This window comes from Sinocyclocheilus grahami, unplaced genomic scaffold (assembly GCF_001515645.1).
Source record: "Sinocyclocheilus grahami isolate Dianchi unplaced genomic scaffold, SAMN03320097.WGS_v1.1 scaffold826.1, whole genome shotgun sequence".
Lineage (NCBI taxonomy): Eukaryota > Metazoa > Chordata > Actinopteri > Cypriniformes > Cyprinidae > Sinocyclocheilus > Sinocyclocheilus grahami.
In genome coordinates this window covers 24,724-41,042 of record NW_015506005.1, presented here as the reverse complement: position 1 = coordinate 41,042, position 16,319 = coordinate 24,724, and the positions used below count along the sequence as shown (strand labels likewise).

The 16,319-nt window shown below is 39.1% G+C and overlaps 1 protein-coding gene across 1 annotated transcript; it reads left to right on the top strand.

Annotated features, from left to right (window-relative positions):
* Positions 1–3,487: 3,487 nt before the first annotated feature.
* Positions 3,488–16,085, top strand: LOC107562512 (WAS/WASL-interacting protein family member 2-like). The gene is made up of 8 exons (XM_016247138.1): positions 3,488–3,599; positions 4,945–5,069; positions 5,788–5,920; positions 7,555–7,647; positions 10,619–11,281; positions 12,213–12,416; positions 13,735–13,836; positions 14,130–16,085. The coding sequence occupies exons 2-8, from the start codon at positions 5,010–5,012 to the stop codon at positions 14,168–14,170; spliced, it is 1,296 nt and encodes a 431-aa protein (XP_016102624.1). The 5' UTR covers positions 3,488–3,599; positions 4,945–5,009; the 3' UTR covers positions 14,171–16,085.
* The last annotated feature ends 234 nt before the right edge of the window (positions 16,086–16,319 follow it).

Below are 16,319 nucleotides of genomic sequence, written 5' to 3'. Positions count from 1 at the left end.
TAAAACACGACTCTATAATATTGCTTTCTCCAGTAAAGAAAATAAATAAATAATCTTGTCTGAATCAGGAGAGAAATATGCACAGATCAAGCTACATTTACAAGCCAAAAACTGTTTAAAACCGTTCTAAACAACAAACATGTCGGTGGATTTTGATGTGAGAGGAGAACAGAGGATGGACTTTTTCACTGGAGGAGGCATTATTATGGATTATAAACTCATATTTTGGCCAGAAGCAACAGTTTAAAGTTAAAAGCGTCTTAATGATGGAGTTTATTCTTATAAACATGCAGCTTTTCACTTCACAAGATGTTCGTTGATTGACTGGAGTCGTGCGGATTGCTTATGGATTATTGTGCTGTTTTTATCAGCTGTTTGGACTCTCATTCTGACGGCACCCATTCACTGCAGAGGATCCATTGCTGAGCAATGCTACATTTCTCCAAATCTGTTCTGATGGAGAAATAAACCCATCTACATCTTGGATGGCCTGAGGGTGAATACATTTTCAGCAAATGTTCATTTTCGGGTGAACTATTCCTTTAACATTTAATCAAATATTTTGCGACTGTCGCATTGATTGGCCTTCTCTTCTTCTGCATATTTAGTGATAATTACACTCTTGAAGATGCTGTTATCATATAGTAAATCATTTCAACATGCCCACCTGCAAGAAAGAGAAAAAAAATGCACGGAATGTCAACAGGAAGTCACAGTGAATATGCATTTTCATTGAACATTTTTAGTTTGACGGTGTTTTTGTTTGTTTTCAAATAAATAAACTGAATTATATTAACTGTCTCAGCTCCCTGACTTTCATTCAAGGTGAAACAACTACAGTCATACATTTGCTAGTACTATGTACATAAAAACATATCATGCTGAATTTTGTGGTCATATGACTGAGTGTGATGCAAGGGATCTTAAACATGAATTTGAAAGGCTTAAATGAATTTTAAATGCTTTACAATCTGTGTGAAGTGTGATTGCTGACTGATGAAATTGCAGTAGTTGTCAAGCATTATTCATTAACTGTAACTATAATGGAGAATTTAGCTTCATACAGTAAGTACAAATCTGCCTGCCATCTGTTGGTATATAAGGAAAAATGTATGTGCCAAAAGTAATAGTAGTTACATTGATAAAGACTATTCTGGTACGGTTTCCCCGGTTATGCTCGAATTTTTTACAGCAGCAGTGTTAGTATCAATCATGTTAAAGGAATAGTTCACCCAAAAATTTGCTGAACATTTACTCACCCTCAGGTCATCCAAGATGTAGATGAGTTTGTTTCTTCGTCAGAACAGATTTGGAGAAATGTAGCATTACATCACTTGCTCATCAATGGATGCTCTGCAGTGAATGGGTGCCGTCAGAATGAGAGTCCAAACAGCTGATAGAAACATCATGATAATCCACAACAAATCCACACCACTCCAGTCCATAAATTAATGAAGTGAAAAGCTACATGTTTGTAAGAATCTGTTGCTTCCGGCTAAAACACGACTCTATAATATTGCTTTCTCCAGTAAAGAAAATAAATAAATAATCTTGTCTGAATCAGGAGAGAAATATGCACAGATCAAGCTACATTTACAAGCCAAAAACTGTTTAAAACCGTTCTAAACAACAAACATGTCGGTGGATTTTGATGTGAGAGGAGAACAGAGGATGGACTTTTTCACTGGAGGAGGCATTATTATGGATTATAAACTCATATTTTGGCCAGAAGCAACAGTTTAAAGTTAAAAGCGTCTTAATGATGGAGTTTATTCTTATAAACATGCAGCTTTTCACTTCACAAGATGTTCGTTGATTGACTGGAGTCGTGCGGATTGCTTATGGATTATTGTGCTGTTTTTATCAGCTGTTTGGACTCTCATTCTGACGGCACCCATTCACTGCAGAGGATCCATTGCTGAGCAATGCTACATTTCTCCAAATCTGTTCTGATGGAGAAATAAACCCATCTACATCTTGGATGGCCTGAGGGTGAATACATTTTCAGCAAATGTTCATTTTCGGGTGAACTATTCCTTTAACATTTAATCAAATATTTTGCGACTGTCGCATTGATTGGCCTTCTCTTCTTCTGCATATTTAGTGATAATTACACTCTTGAAGATGCTGTTATCATATAGTAAATCATTTCAACATGCCCACCTGCAAGAAAGAGAAAAAAAATGCACGGAATGTCAACAGGAAGTCACAGTGAATATGCATTTTCATTGAACATTTTTAGTTTGACGGTGTTTTTGTTTGTTTTCAAATAAATAAACTGAATTATATTAACTGTCTCAGCTCCCTGACTTTCATTCAAGGTGAAACAACTACAGTCATACATTTGCTAGTACTATGTACATAAAAACATATTGTGTCATAATTTGAATGACTCCTTGACTGATCATTTGTTAAGTAAGCACATTTGGCCAGAGGCTGCACATAAATGTTGGATACCATCTTCATAAAATATAAATGACATACTATCCAGGTTTGCGTTTACTGTTTCATTGAAGTAGTTATTTGTATTGACACTCCAACCCTAAGCCTACCTGGTGCATTTTATCTGATCAGCCCCTTTAACACACATCATTTAACCTATTATTTGAAGAAAATTTGGTGTTGTGAGAGAGTCGTTCTTCATAGTCCAGCCCAAATGATGGAAAAGCACTTGTGGCACAGTATTAAACAAAAATGTCTTGCTCTCTCAGTATGTTATATATATATATATATTTACCAGCCAAACTGTAATACATAAACAATATGCTGTGTTTCCTGTGCAGCTAATACGCATATAACACTAATAATGAATAGAAAATCTTATAAATCAAGATAATAATATTAACCACATAATCAATGTAATATGATACATCCTATAGCACTATCACGTGGCAGCATTTAGCATTACTGGTATTAACACTCTGGATTGAGTTGTTAATCAGTATCATAAAATAACTACATTTGTATTTCCTGAATGAAATATGCATGAAATCTGCACGAAGCAAAACTGCAACTGAACTTTTCTTGACTATAAAAGTCCGTTTCAGATGGCGAGAAGATGATAATATAGGCTACTTTTCATTTTTAAAGTGATCTGCGAATGATCTGTCCACTTTTTGTTTCTGAAGTATTTGAAACTTTCAAAACATTCTCACAAAATCATGAAGAAATTAATGAGGGTTTTATTTATTTATTTATTTATGTATGTGTGCGTGTGGATGTGATATTTACCCAACAAAACTACCATGTTCACAAGGTCAGAAAACTGGGGATTCAATATAATATTGTATAATATATATTTAAAAAAAATTATAATAAAAAAAAGGATATCTTAAATATCTATACGATACATTTTAGCGGAGTATAATATAATAAAACTCTAGTAAAATAATCCCGAGCACTCAGAATTTCGCTTCTTTGCGTGTGATTATTTAATAAAGCTAGCTGTTTTTAAAAATCAATAATAAACATTTTCACGCCGAGATGTACAGTGACGTAATTTCCGGTGTGAACGGGGACGCAAATCAAGGCGATTGACGCGCGAGATCATGTGTGACGGGAGTCCGGTTTGCGAAAACATCGGACGTTGCGGGAAAAAAGTAGGCACAAACGTTGTATTATTTCATAACATAAACACGTTATGTCGGGTTCGACCGACGGAAAGTTTTCTTCACGCACCGTCGGCAGGAAACGTCTTGACGCGACGGACGCACCTGGAGGCCAAGCTAAGCTAAGCTAAGCTAAGCTAAGCTAAGCTTCGGCTAAAGTCAAAGTCGAGCTAATTCATAATCAAATAAATATGCAAATAAAACACGGGACATGCATTTAAATGTCATGTGATGACTGATATTTAATGCATTTTCTAGGCAATGAAATGAGCTGAAAAGAGTATACGGGTTAAATGGCCGTAGCCTGCAGCAGGCCGTGTTGTTTACATTCTAATGCTAACTGTAATATCATTTAGTTTCCACTCAGTTACCATAGCTGCCTGCGACACTCATTTATTGTACAGTAAACTGCTAACTTTATTCTAGCCATCATGTGCATCATAAATGCGGACATCCCGTATATATTTTACAATAATAATTATAGTTACTATGGTTTCCATTCATTTTCTAAAGCAACAGAATGGTACGGAAAGAAATAAATTACGGATAAGAATTCGTTCAGATGAAGTCACGAGCTGTCAGATGTTATCTGAGCTCTAGTGTGTTGTTAACTTGTTTACTTATTAAATAAGAGGTTTATGATTAAAAGCAGAAGAAGGATATGGATCAGTATCTGCTCGGTTGTAATGATAAACATCTTGGTTGTCTATCTTATTAGAAAATGTGATGCATATTCTGTATATATATATACACACCACCACCCAAATACTTTTATTCAACAAGGATGTATTAAATTGATCGAAAGTGACCGTAAAGACATTTATAATCTTACAAAGGCTTTCGGTTTCAAATAAATGCTGTTCCTTTGAATTTTCTTTTCATCAAAGAAAAACATTTAGCACCGTCTATGCAAAAATATGAGGCAGCACGACTGTTTCAACATTGATAATAATAATAAATGTTTCTTCGGTGTATTAGAATGATTTCTGAAGGATCATGTGACACTGATGACGACTGGAAATTCAGCTTTGCATCACAGGAATAAATTACATTTTATAGTATATTCAACTAGAAAACAGTTATTTTAAATTGTAATAATATTTCACAGTATTTCTGTTCTTACTGTGGATCAAATTTACTTATTTGGATCAAATAAGTGCAGGCTTGGAAACCTCTTTAAAAACTGTATTTACATATATAAAGATGGCTGGAAAAAATGACCCAATTATTCTGAATAATCCTATGTATACTCTTTCTCTCTCTCACATGCACACACACACAATATATATAAAGTTTTAATACGTTTGATTTATGCTTTAATTTTCTGTTTCTTTAGGTAACTGTCTTCATGAAGTTTTATGTGTTACACTCTCAGCTGTAATCACCGGACAGAGATCCAAGATGCCCATTCCTCCCCCTCCACCTCCAGGTGGACCCCCTCCTCCCCCAACTCTTAGCCAGGTAAGTACTCTCTAGTGGCGCTTTTCCACTGCATGGCACGGCACGGTACGGCTCGGTACGGTTCACTTTTGGGGGGTTTTCCACTGGGTACAGTACCTGGTACTTTTTTTAGTACCACCTCGGTTGGGGTTCCAAGCGTACCGTACCGTTACCAAACCGTGACGTGTAAACTCTGCTGATCACGGATTGGCCGGAGAGAATTGTCACTACCTGCGTCACTGAACTTGCGACACAAACACAAAAGAACCGCTAGATTTAAATCAGCACAGCCAGTGAAGGATCGAACGCAACTGTTTTGAACGAGCACACCTTCTTTTTTACAACCAAAAAGTTTTGTTGTCTGTTGCGGAAGAACAGACGTTCCTCTCGTTGATAGCAGAGGAGCGGATCCAGCGAGAGCTTGATGGGGCGATGCGGAATGAAAATTTTTTTTAGGAGTCGTGGTAGTAGAGGCGGGGACATGTGAATAATCCCGCCCACTCTAAAGCGGTACTGAACTGCAGTGGAAACGCAAACCGAGCCGAAGCGTGCCGTGCCGTACTGAGCCGTACCGAGCCGAGTCGTACCACGCAGTGGAAAAGTGCCATAGTTGGCTGGTAACTTTATTGGGAACTGCAAAACCTTACCTTAAAAATATTCACAGCATGCTCAATTCAAAATTCATATGCCTCTGTGAAAACTTGACCTGAACAAAAAATAAACAATCGCTTTTCCGCAGACAAACACAACCCCTCCCAAGCTGAGCCGAGATGAAGCAAAGGGCAGAGGGGCATTGCTCACTGATATCTGCAAAGGGCCCAATTTAAAGAAAGTTGGCATTGTCAATGACAGGAGTGCACCTATGATTGAGAGTAAGTGGAAAAGCATAAGACACACAAAAAACTAAATGTTCTGCTGAGGTGAAAAAAAACGTTTTCAAATCCTGGTGATCTTTGGATAAGAGAGAGATCAACTCATAAAAATCATGCAAAGCCAAGGCACTCAAGGATGACTAAAATATAAAAAGCCTTGTTTCACCCTGATGAAGGCTTGTTAGCCGCAACCCGTTGGTGTGCAGTCAGAGGTGTTTGTTTTATAATATTATAGCCATGAGAAAATAATTTTTATAAGTGGAAAAACAGCATGAATTTGATAGTTCAGCATATTGATAGGCGTATTGAATTTATTGTTGATGCACACCTTAAACTGGATACAACAGTCAGTTAGGCTTGCCGTGATAGACGGTGATACCGGTGTTAAGCCGCAACACCAGTTACGTCACTTTCCCACCGCGTCACCAACCCCCACCGTTGTTTTGATTTTTTACAGTAATAAAAATCATTTAGTTCAGTTAAAGAACAGACACTACAATTAAAAACTGAACTCAGCTGTTCAATGCAGCATGCCGAACGACAGTTGCATCACAGATCAGATTTCATTTCTCCAGTGAAGGAGAGCGAGTCGAGCTGACTGACAAGAAGAGTGAGGTGAGACAGACAAGACGATCACGGATGATTTAATTTCGAAACAAGACGCAAAAGCGACTGTTTAGCAATATTTTGGATTTTGAAAAGCCTGTTGACTTTTGCCGTTTATCTATGGTGATTTTGGAAGTTTTTTTAAACATTTGTTTCTTATTTAATTAGTTCCACATTGTTTGCTGATTTTTACTTTATTTAAACTTTGTGTCATTTATTTATTTATTTTTTACATCAAGGTGTATGCCGTGCCTCCAAGCTTTCTTACTCGTTTTGCTAATAAACGTTCTACGTTTTTTAATTTATTTGGTTATATATTATACGTTTACTTAGCCTATTATTTCCTGTTTTGTATACCTATTTAAACTTTATGTAAGTTATTTTTTTATATTAGGCATAGCCTGCCCTATAGCATGGTGTATTTTTATTTGTTTTGTTAATGAAAGTTCTGTTTTATATACAGGCTAAAGTGAGTTTGACGTTGTATTTTGTTGTTGCATTCAAGCAATTGAAGCCAAACTGCCGCTAATTCGAAAGTAAAATGCGCACGTCGCTTTTAAGCTATATAAAAGTGAAGGAAAGCGAGGAAAAGAAGGAAAATTCAAACGAACTAAAAACGAACAATTGCTTTACGCCGAATTGCCTCTATTTGAAAGTGAAAGTAAAATGTGCACGCAGCTTTTACAAGCTATTTAAAAGCGAGGAAAAGAGGGAACGCCCCCGCGGTGATACCGGTATTATCGGTGTTGTCACGCGTCGATTAACCGGTGGGAAAATTTCCTCACTGTCACAACCCTACAGTCAGTGCATTTACTTAACTGGATAGTTCTCACCAAAGTAAAAAGTCGTTTATATAATCATGTTGAGAGTTCTCGTTTTCTGTTGATCTACTTGCACTACTGTAAAAAAGTTTGGGGGTCGGTAAGATTTATTTATTTTTTTTATGTTTTTGAAAGAATTATTTTCTGCTCCTCAAGACTGCATATATTTGATCAAAATACATTAAAAACTTTTTGTGTTTTTTTTAGAGCAGAAAGGAAGTGGCGGAGGGTCTTCTGCACCGGGCCAGCCAGTGGGAGGGGTGTTTCACGGTGGCATCCCAAAATTGCGACCTGTAGGAGGTGTGTTGATTGTTAAAAATGTTTGGTTTTCGTCTATTTAAAGGAATAGTTCTTTCAAAAATTGCCATTTTCACACCCTCTGTTGTGCGCCATATGCTTTTGGTGTACAAAATGAGAATTTGTAAAATCTTCACATCGCTTATAGTTCATAGTGGTGATACTGGTCAAGATACACTCTTAAAAATAAAAGTTCCAAAAGGGTGTTTTCACAGCAGTGCCACAGAAGAACCATTTTTGGTTCCCCAAAGGATCTTTCAGTGAACAGTTCTTAAAAGAAAAAATTTTTCTTAGTGAGGAACATTTAAAAAATCTAAAGAACCTTTTTCCGCTATAAAGAGCCTTTTGTGTAATGGGAAGGTTCCCAGTGGCGGTCCGTCCATATAAGCTGCGACTGCTCCGCATACCCAGGCCATTTGAGAGAATAAGTTCATGGGATAATTCATATAAACATGATTATAAGTTGATCCCTTGTCATTTGAAATGTAACTTAAAGCTTAAAGAGTTAGGAATAATTACGTACAATGATTTATTTGCCAAACGGCAGTAATTTACTTTAAATCTACCAGTTGCGGTTGCTTCCGGGCGAGCGGATTCTCCGCAGTTTTCTCATCTGTGCTCTGTTTCTATGACTCATCAGGATTGTAGCGCGTTCTCTGTGATTTGCTGGTCTGCGGCTGATTTAATGCGCGAGGTAAGCTGTCCGCAAATTTTTCTTAGTGAGGAACATTTAAAAAATCTAAAGAACCTTTTTCCGCTATAAAGAGCCTTTTGTGTAATGGGAAGGTTCCCAGTGGCGGTCCGTCCATATAAGCTGCGACTGCTCCGCATACCCAGGCCATTTGAGAGAATAAGTTCATGGGATAATTCATATAAACATGATTATAAGTTGATCCCTTGTCATTTGAAATGTAACTTAAAGCTTAAAGAGTTAGGAATAATTACGTACAATGATTTATTTGCCAAACGGCAGTAATTTACTTTAAATCTACCAGTTGCGGTTGCTTCCGGGCGAGCGGATTCTCCGCAGTTTTCTCATCTCTGCTCTGTTTCTATGACTCATCAGGATTGTAGCGCGTTCTCTGTGATTTGCTGGTCTGCGGCTGATTTAATGCGCGAGGTAAGCTGTCCGCAAAGCGCTCGCCCAAGCGGAAAAATTTGCTGTTGCTGTCAGATCTCGATTGCCGAAAATTACATTGTGTTTGATGCAAAACCAGCTCGACTAAATCAAAAGAAAAAAAACACTGTAACTTAGGGCTGGACGATATGGCCAAAATTTATATCACGATATATTTCTTAATTTCGGTCGATATGATATAATTCCGATATCGATATGAACACTATTAAAAAAGCCTCATAAAAACGGCCAAGAACGGCCACAACAGATGTCTGTACCTACAAACTTTACAAAAATTAATTTGCCAACTCTGAAACCTACTCCTATAAAACTATATAATATTTTAGGAAAAAAATGGCGCAGATAAGTAAATGTTCACCTTTTATTGGTATTTAGCCTTCATACAAACAAGAAATGTGAAATCACTGTCAAATAAATCTGAATGCTCCGAGTTGCTTCAGAAAACAAAAAATAGAGCAACAACAAAAGCATGTTGCTGGAAATGGGTTTATTACTGAAAATGCAAACTGATTGTCTGCCAGCAGGAGGCGCTGTGAGAGCGGTAGAACTAGCGGTTTCTCCAGTAACGGCTGTAATCAAATCAGCTCCGCTCATGAACGCTACTTTATCAGATAAAAATGCCATCTAAACTGTTCTGAAGACAGTCGGTTCCCTCCGTTTTGATTTTGAAACGTGCAGTGCTCATGTTTATTCAACCAATTCAAACGCCACAAATAAATCAGTGTATGGGAAAATATCGGAAATGTGTTTAAAAATCATATCACCGTTATTGAAAAAAATTATATCGCGATACATATTGATATTGAATTATTGTCCAGCCCTACTCTAACTGTATATTTTTGTTTTCTCAAGCAAAGCTAATTTTAAAAGTCCACTGAAAACATTTCTTCTTACATTTTTGGTCACAGGCCTCTCTCATCTTTTTAAGTGGGAGAACTTGCACAATTGGTGGCTGACTAAATACTTTTTTTCCCCACTGTATGTTAAAGATATACGTTATTGTCAACGTTATTGCCTAAGCGGTAAATAAAAAATAAAAAAAGTGTATAAAAACGTGGGCTATATAAAAATGTAATAATAACAAACATCATATTGTTCCTTTTGTTTTGAGTATGCTCGTGTCGCTTGCAGTTAAAGTCCTTCTCTGATTTTATTATTGTTTGCAAGGTTGCAACGTTACTTTGCATATTTTAAATATTTTTGTGTATTTTGCATGGTCTGTTATTGGAGTAGTGTCACCCGGGTGGGAGTTTTAACTCCTATTCACTGGGAATAAAAATCACTCAGCATACCCGGTTAAAAAAAGTCACCGCTCGCCACTGAAGGTTCCATGGATGTTAAAGGGATAGTTCATCCAAAAATTACCCGATGATTTACTCACCCTCAAGCCATTCTAGGTGTATAAGACTTTCTTCTTTCAGACGAATACAATCAGAGTTATTAAAAAATGTCTTGGCTATTCCAAGCTTTATAATGGCAGTGAATGGGGGTCGAGATTTTTAAGCAAAATAAAGTGCATCCATCTATCATAAAAAGTGCTCCACACGGCTCTGGGGGGTTAATAAAGGCCTTCTGAAGTGAATCATTTTTATTTTTGGGTGAACTATCCATTTAAAGATTCTTCATGGAACCATAGATCCCAATAAAGAAACGTTACAGATTTCCAGTGTACAGATTTCCTAGTACTGTAGGTTTTTCACAAAAATGTTTGTTCATTCCGCAGTGGTCATTAGAGTATTGTGCCAGTGTTTCTCAGATATGCAAAGGGTGTTTCTTCAAATTAACATAAGCCTTGTAGTTATGGCTGGTTCTTATGTTGAACCGGTTGTGTTACAGATGGTTCTGCAGGCAGGTCTGCGTTGCACCATCCTGGCACTCGTTCTGCTGCCCCTCGTCCACCCGGCAGTCATGATGACCCCGACAGTCCCTCTCAGCAGGACTCCCCCCCGGAGTCTGGCCGTTCCCAGAGGCCATCCCTCCCTGATCTCTCCCGTTCCCCCAGTGGAGGTAGCAGCCCCTCTGCAGGCATGAAGCACAGCTCTTCAGCCCCACCTCCGCCACCCCCAATGTCCCGGCATGGAAACGCTCCTCCTGCCCCGCCGCAGAAAGCCAAAGCGCCCTCGTACAATCGTGAAAAGCCACTTCCGCCGACTCCAGGGCAGCGAGGACCCTCTCCAGCGCCGGTGCGTGAAAACGCGCCACCTCCACCAGTGAAACCTCCTCCGTCTCCTGCGAGCAGCCGCTTGTCTTCATCTTCTTCTTCCCTGGCCCCGCCGCCGCCCCCTTACCGTCAGCAGTCTGGGGTTTCTAATGGCCCCTCCAGTCCTGTGAACGAGGCGGCCCCCGAACTGCCCCAGAGACACAACTCACTCAGCAAGAAGCCTTCAGCAGGTGGACACACACCGACACGTGGACATGCGCCGCCTCCACCACCGTCACCCACCCCACAGCCTGCCAGACCCCCGCCTCCAGCACGAGAGCCCCCGGGACGAGGAGCAGGTGAGCTCTACTGTCTGAAATCTGGTGGTTCCAGAGACAATTATTACTGTGTGACTTTTCTCTAATTTACTAAAATTAATCATTTTTGTTTAATACTACACTACCATTTAAAATTTGGGTGTATACGATTTTTTGGTTTTAAAAAAACGTCTTGTATGCTCACCAAGGCTTCATTTATTTCATCAAAAATACAGTAAAGACAGTAATATTGTGAATTATTATTACAAATATAAATTAACTATTTTCTACTTTAATATATTATAAAATGAAATTTGTTCCTGTGATACAAAGCTGGATTTTCAGCATCATTACTCAGTCTTCAGTGTCACATGATCCTTCAGAAATCATTCTGATATGCTGCTTAAGAAACATTTCTTCTTATCATCAATGTTGAAAACAGTTGCGCTATATCATATTTTTTTTATTAAATTTTATTTTGTAACATCATTACTGTCACTTTTGTTCAATTGAATGCCTCCTTGCGGAGTAAAAGTATTAATATTACTATTATTGTTAAATTAAAAAAATAAGACATCTTACTGACCCCAAATATTTAAACCATACTGTTCTTCTAGATTCATTTTTAAAGTGTAATTCACACAAAATGAACGTTCTGTCATTATTTCCTGTTTAATTTGTGTAATTCACAAGGAGTATTTTGAAGCTGTTCTTTTCCCATATGTCTATCATTGTCACCACGTCTCGCAATTTCCACAAAGGACAACATAAAAGCACTATACATGCAGTCTATATGATCCAGGCACTTTATTCTGAGTCATGATCATTATTGTGTGAGGAACTTCATAATTTAACACAAAGCTGTTGTATGGCTTCAGAAGAGTTGAACTATTGTGCATGAGAATTATCATTTTAAACTATATTTATCTTTCTGTTACTTGCTTGACGTTCTCAACATGACTTCCTTTACTAGCTCCTCCAGTTCCTGGGCAGCCGTCACGAAATGGCCGGGATGCTCCACCGCTGCCTCCACCTCCTTACCGGACTCACGGCACTACCTCGGATGTCCCGAGCAGAGGCAAGCCCCCTCCTCCCCCCTCCCGCACACCAGCCGGACCCCCGCCCCCTCCCCCGCCCATCCGCAATGGACACACTTCCATTTCCCGTTCCTTTGTAGGTGAGTCATTCATGCTCACTCTAAACCCGCACCTGCCGTCACATCCTCATTTCAACATCCTTCGTTCATATAGAGAGGATGATGTTTTCTCCAAATTGAAACTAGCACTGCGCTTGTCCTGTAGGGCAAGAGATGGTTCTGTCATGTGGCCTGAAACTCTCACAATGGCCCGTCTTTATTCTCGGGCACTGGTGTTATGCAAAATACGTTGACATTTAGTGTTAAACCTGTTATAAAGCTAAAAATATTTTTAAAAGTTACAATGACGATGCTGACGAGTGAGACTATGAGATGCTGACGAGTTAGTATGACGATGTTGACAAGATAATTGCATCAAATAATCATCCAGTGGCATTATCAGGCATGTGCTCACTCTGATCATCCGTAATGTAATCTAGTGGTTTGTCAAGCACCTTTGAAACTTTAATCTAATCTATGTGTCTGTCTTGTTGCCAAAAATTGGCATTTTATGCATTTGTATGCATTTAGCAGACACTCTTTACCTGAGTGACTAAGAAAAGTGCTTTAGCGTCACATAAACATCACTTAAAGAACAAAAATGTATGTCATTTACATTCGTTCATTAATGGAGATTGTCCAGAGTTACATAAAAATGAGGAAAGACAAAACATTTGATCATAAATAATAAGAGCGTATTATTAACGATAAATGTTTTTAATTGGAGAAACTGCTGTGAACAAGGCTGCTGCACAATTAAAACCACACAAATATAATAGTTTTGTTAAATACAAGACAAGTTGCACTGTTTTTCTCACAAAAATAGAGAAGCAAATTTTGAGAAGACCTACATTACCTTTCACCGTAATATTGTGAATTATTATTTAAATTTAAGCCTTCAGTGTCACGTGATCCTTCAGTAATAATTCTAATATCCCGTAAAGTGAAAAGGGAAAGTCGTGGTTAGAGAGTCGGACTCGTAACCCAAAGGTTGCGGGTTCGAGTCTCGTACCGGCAGGGATTGTAGGTGGGGGGGAGTGAATGTACAGCGCTCTCTTCCACCTTCAATACCACGACTGAGGTGCCCTTGAGCAAGGCACTGAACCCCCAACTGCTCCCTGGGCGCCGCAGTAAAAATGGCTGCCCACTGCTCCGGGTGTGTGTTCACGGTGTGTGTGTGTGTTCACTGCTGTGTGTGTGTGTGCACTTTGGATGGGTTAAATGCAGAGCACTAATTCCAAGTACGGGTCACCATACTTGGCCACATGCCACGTGGCCAAGTATGCCACTTTCATATGCTGTGTTCCTGCTCAAGGAACATTTATTATCAATGTTGAAAACAATTTGTCTCTTCCAACAGATGATTTTGAGTCCAAGTATTCTTTTCACCCTCTGGATGACTTCCCTCCTCCAGAAGAGTATAGACACTTCACTAAGATATACCCAAGCAAAGGTAACAGAGGTAAGTCCCAGGAAATGAACAGTTAGACTTAGCAGTTTGGTTCAGAACCACACAAGCTTCAACAAATACAGATGTAATGCTTCTCAGTGAGCACAAAGCCTCCTTTGATCTCGTATGCTTTCATGTGCTTGTGTAAAGACAGAGCTGCTGCATGCTTTTCATCTTCAGTAGGTTTATCGCACAACTTTGCTGAATGCTTTTGCCTGATGGCTTCAATTTGGTACTGAAATCATCAGGGAAGAATACTGTGATTTTTGATCTTGGACTCATATGTGTCTCTGTTTGTTTGGCAGTAATGAGAGGAGCCCCTCCTTTGCCACCTGTTGGGAGGTAAACACTGTGACCAGTCGCTCGGGCTGCATCGGCGACGAGGGTGCCTCATACAGACCCATATGCTCATAAACAGACAATCTCACATGCACATCTAAAGACACAAAGCCTGCACCTTATTAACAACCATTCCCTCATCGGAAGCAAGCTCCATTCCATTGTATCACTTTTGTCCGGTGCGGACGGTCATCGTCGCTCAGAAAAGAGTGAAATGAGGGAAAGTATTGCATTCCACCATCAATAACAGCCAACTTTTTTTTTTCCCCTTTTGACATTTTAAGTACCTAGGTAGCATTGCACATTTGGTTGGATGTGCTCTGGGAGCCTGTATGTATAGGTAAAGCGTAGCACTTGAGATGGGAAAAAGCATGTCTCTGGAAAATGTCTTAACTACTACGTCAGGCAACATGTTCAATGTTTTGTTGTTCATTTTTCCTCTCAGTCGCTACCCCATGTTATGCACTGTGAATAACGCGTGTCACTCGGAGCAGAGCGTGTCTGAGTGTGAGCTGAACTTTACAAACTGTTACTGCTTTTTGTAAGTTTTTGTCTTTTGTCCTGGTCGTGCCCTGTTTCAGGGAACAGCCATTACCTTTAAGTTCTCTCAGGGGGTTTGTTGGGACTTCATTACCCTCCGGTAAGGTTGTGAACGAAAAGTCCGAAAGTGCCAACAGATGCTCTGCCATTAATAAATCAGCATGGCTCCTTCAGTCGTAACAGATCCTCCTTTGGGAACCGGTAGGTTGATTGCCTTTTATCGTTTGTTCTAAAGATGGACCCTGGGATTTTTTTTCAGGTTCGGAGTTGTCGTCATGCAGCAGCACTCGCACTTTGTGCCGTAACTTCACCTGCATTGTGAATCCTGGCTTTTCTGTCATTTTCCCGCTACAGGACGGCACAGCTATGCTGCTTGCGTTATGTTTGAAAGCAGGTCTTGTGCACATGCTGTCTACGGACTGGTTTTGGAGGGCAGCGTTGTGTCAAAGACGGCCTTTGACGGAGCGTTTCAGCCATTTATGAAGTTGATCTAGGATTTTTATCACTTTGCAAAAATCAAGTTCAATGCATGCTGCTTTTTGGGACAGACCTCCAATATAAACGTTGGGTAAATTTGCATGTAAAGCCGTGAAATTGCTTTCTGTATTGCTTAATTTTCTTCTGTTTTTTAACAATGCATCAGCTTTTCGTATGACAGGACCATGACCAAGGGTTCTGGAACGGTTGTCTTATATTTTATAGTATTGCTGCAGAAATGTGGCAACTAGTCATTTCATTACCAGTCATGTTCCGCTAACTGATATTTGCAGTCAGCCTAGCCATACATGCAGATTCGGAACGCAGTCAAGGCTGACATCCCAGCTTGTTCGGTGTCATATTGTTAGATCTTCCTGTTTGTGTGTTCATGTTTATTCTCTAGAGAATAGGCTGCATTTCAGATCTGCAGAAAAGCTAACTTTTTCATAAATGGAGTGTAGATTAGATGGACAGTTGTGAACACTTTTTTGCCCCTCTTTGTTCTTCTGCCTTACATTTACTGATTAACGTGTCGGTATGGGATTTGTAAAAAAGAAGAAACAACTGTGTATTTACAAGTACAGAGAGAGATATGGTAGTGATAAATCTATTTTTAAGTTGTAAAACGCTTGTGATATAGTAAATTTCAGGCAAACATAGGTTTCAAATGAAGTCTCCGACTAATCGTTACTTGATGGAATGTCCTCATACATGAATATGGCTGAGGATGTTTTCTTAGACTAATACTTCTCTACTTGCCTACTGTCTGCCAGCAGAGGTCAGTGTACATGTCTTTAGACGAGCATAACTTACTCGCATTGAGAGAGAGGACTGTCATTGTCACCATTCCATGCTTAACTAAAGCCTGTCCACACCTGTTGAAATAAAGCTGAGGAAAAAACATGCTCAAAGAATGTCGGTGTCGTTTGTCAGGAGCAGACTTTGATGTAATAGAGGTTTTACCAGTCCTTCTGAATTAAAAAAATAATAATTATATTTGATAACACTTCTGTATGAAAAAAGGAACACTTGAGAATTTTTTCACAATATCTTGTATGTTTTTCTGCTCAAAAACAAATCAGACATAGCTAAAGCATCTGCAATAATACCTTATTACCTTATTTTTCACCGTGGAAGTT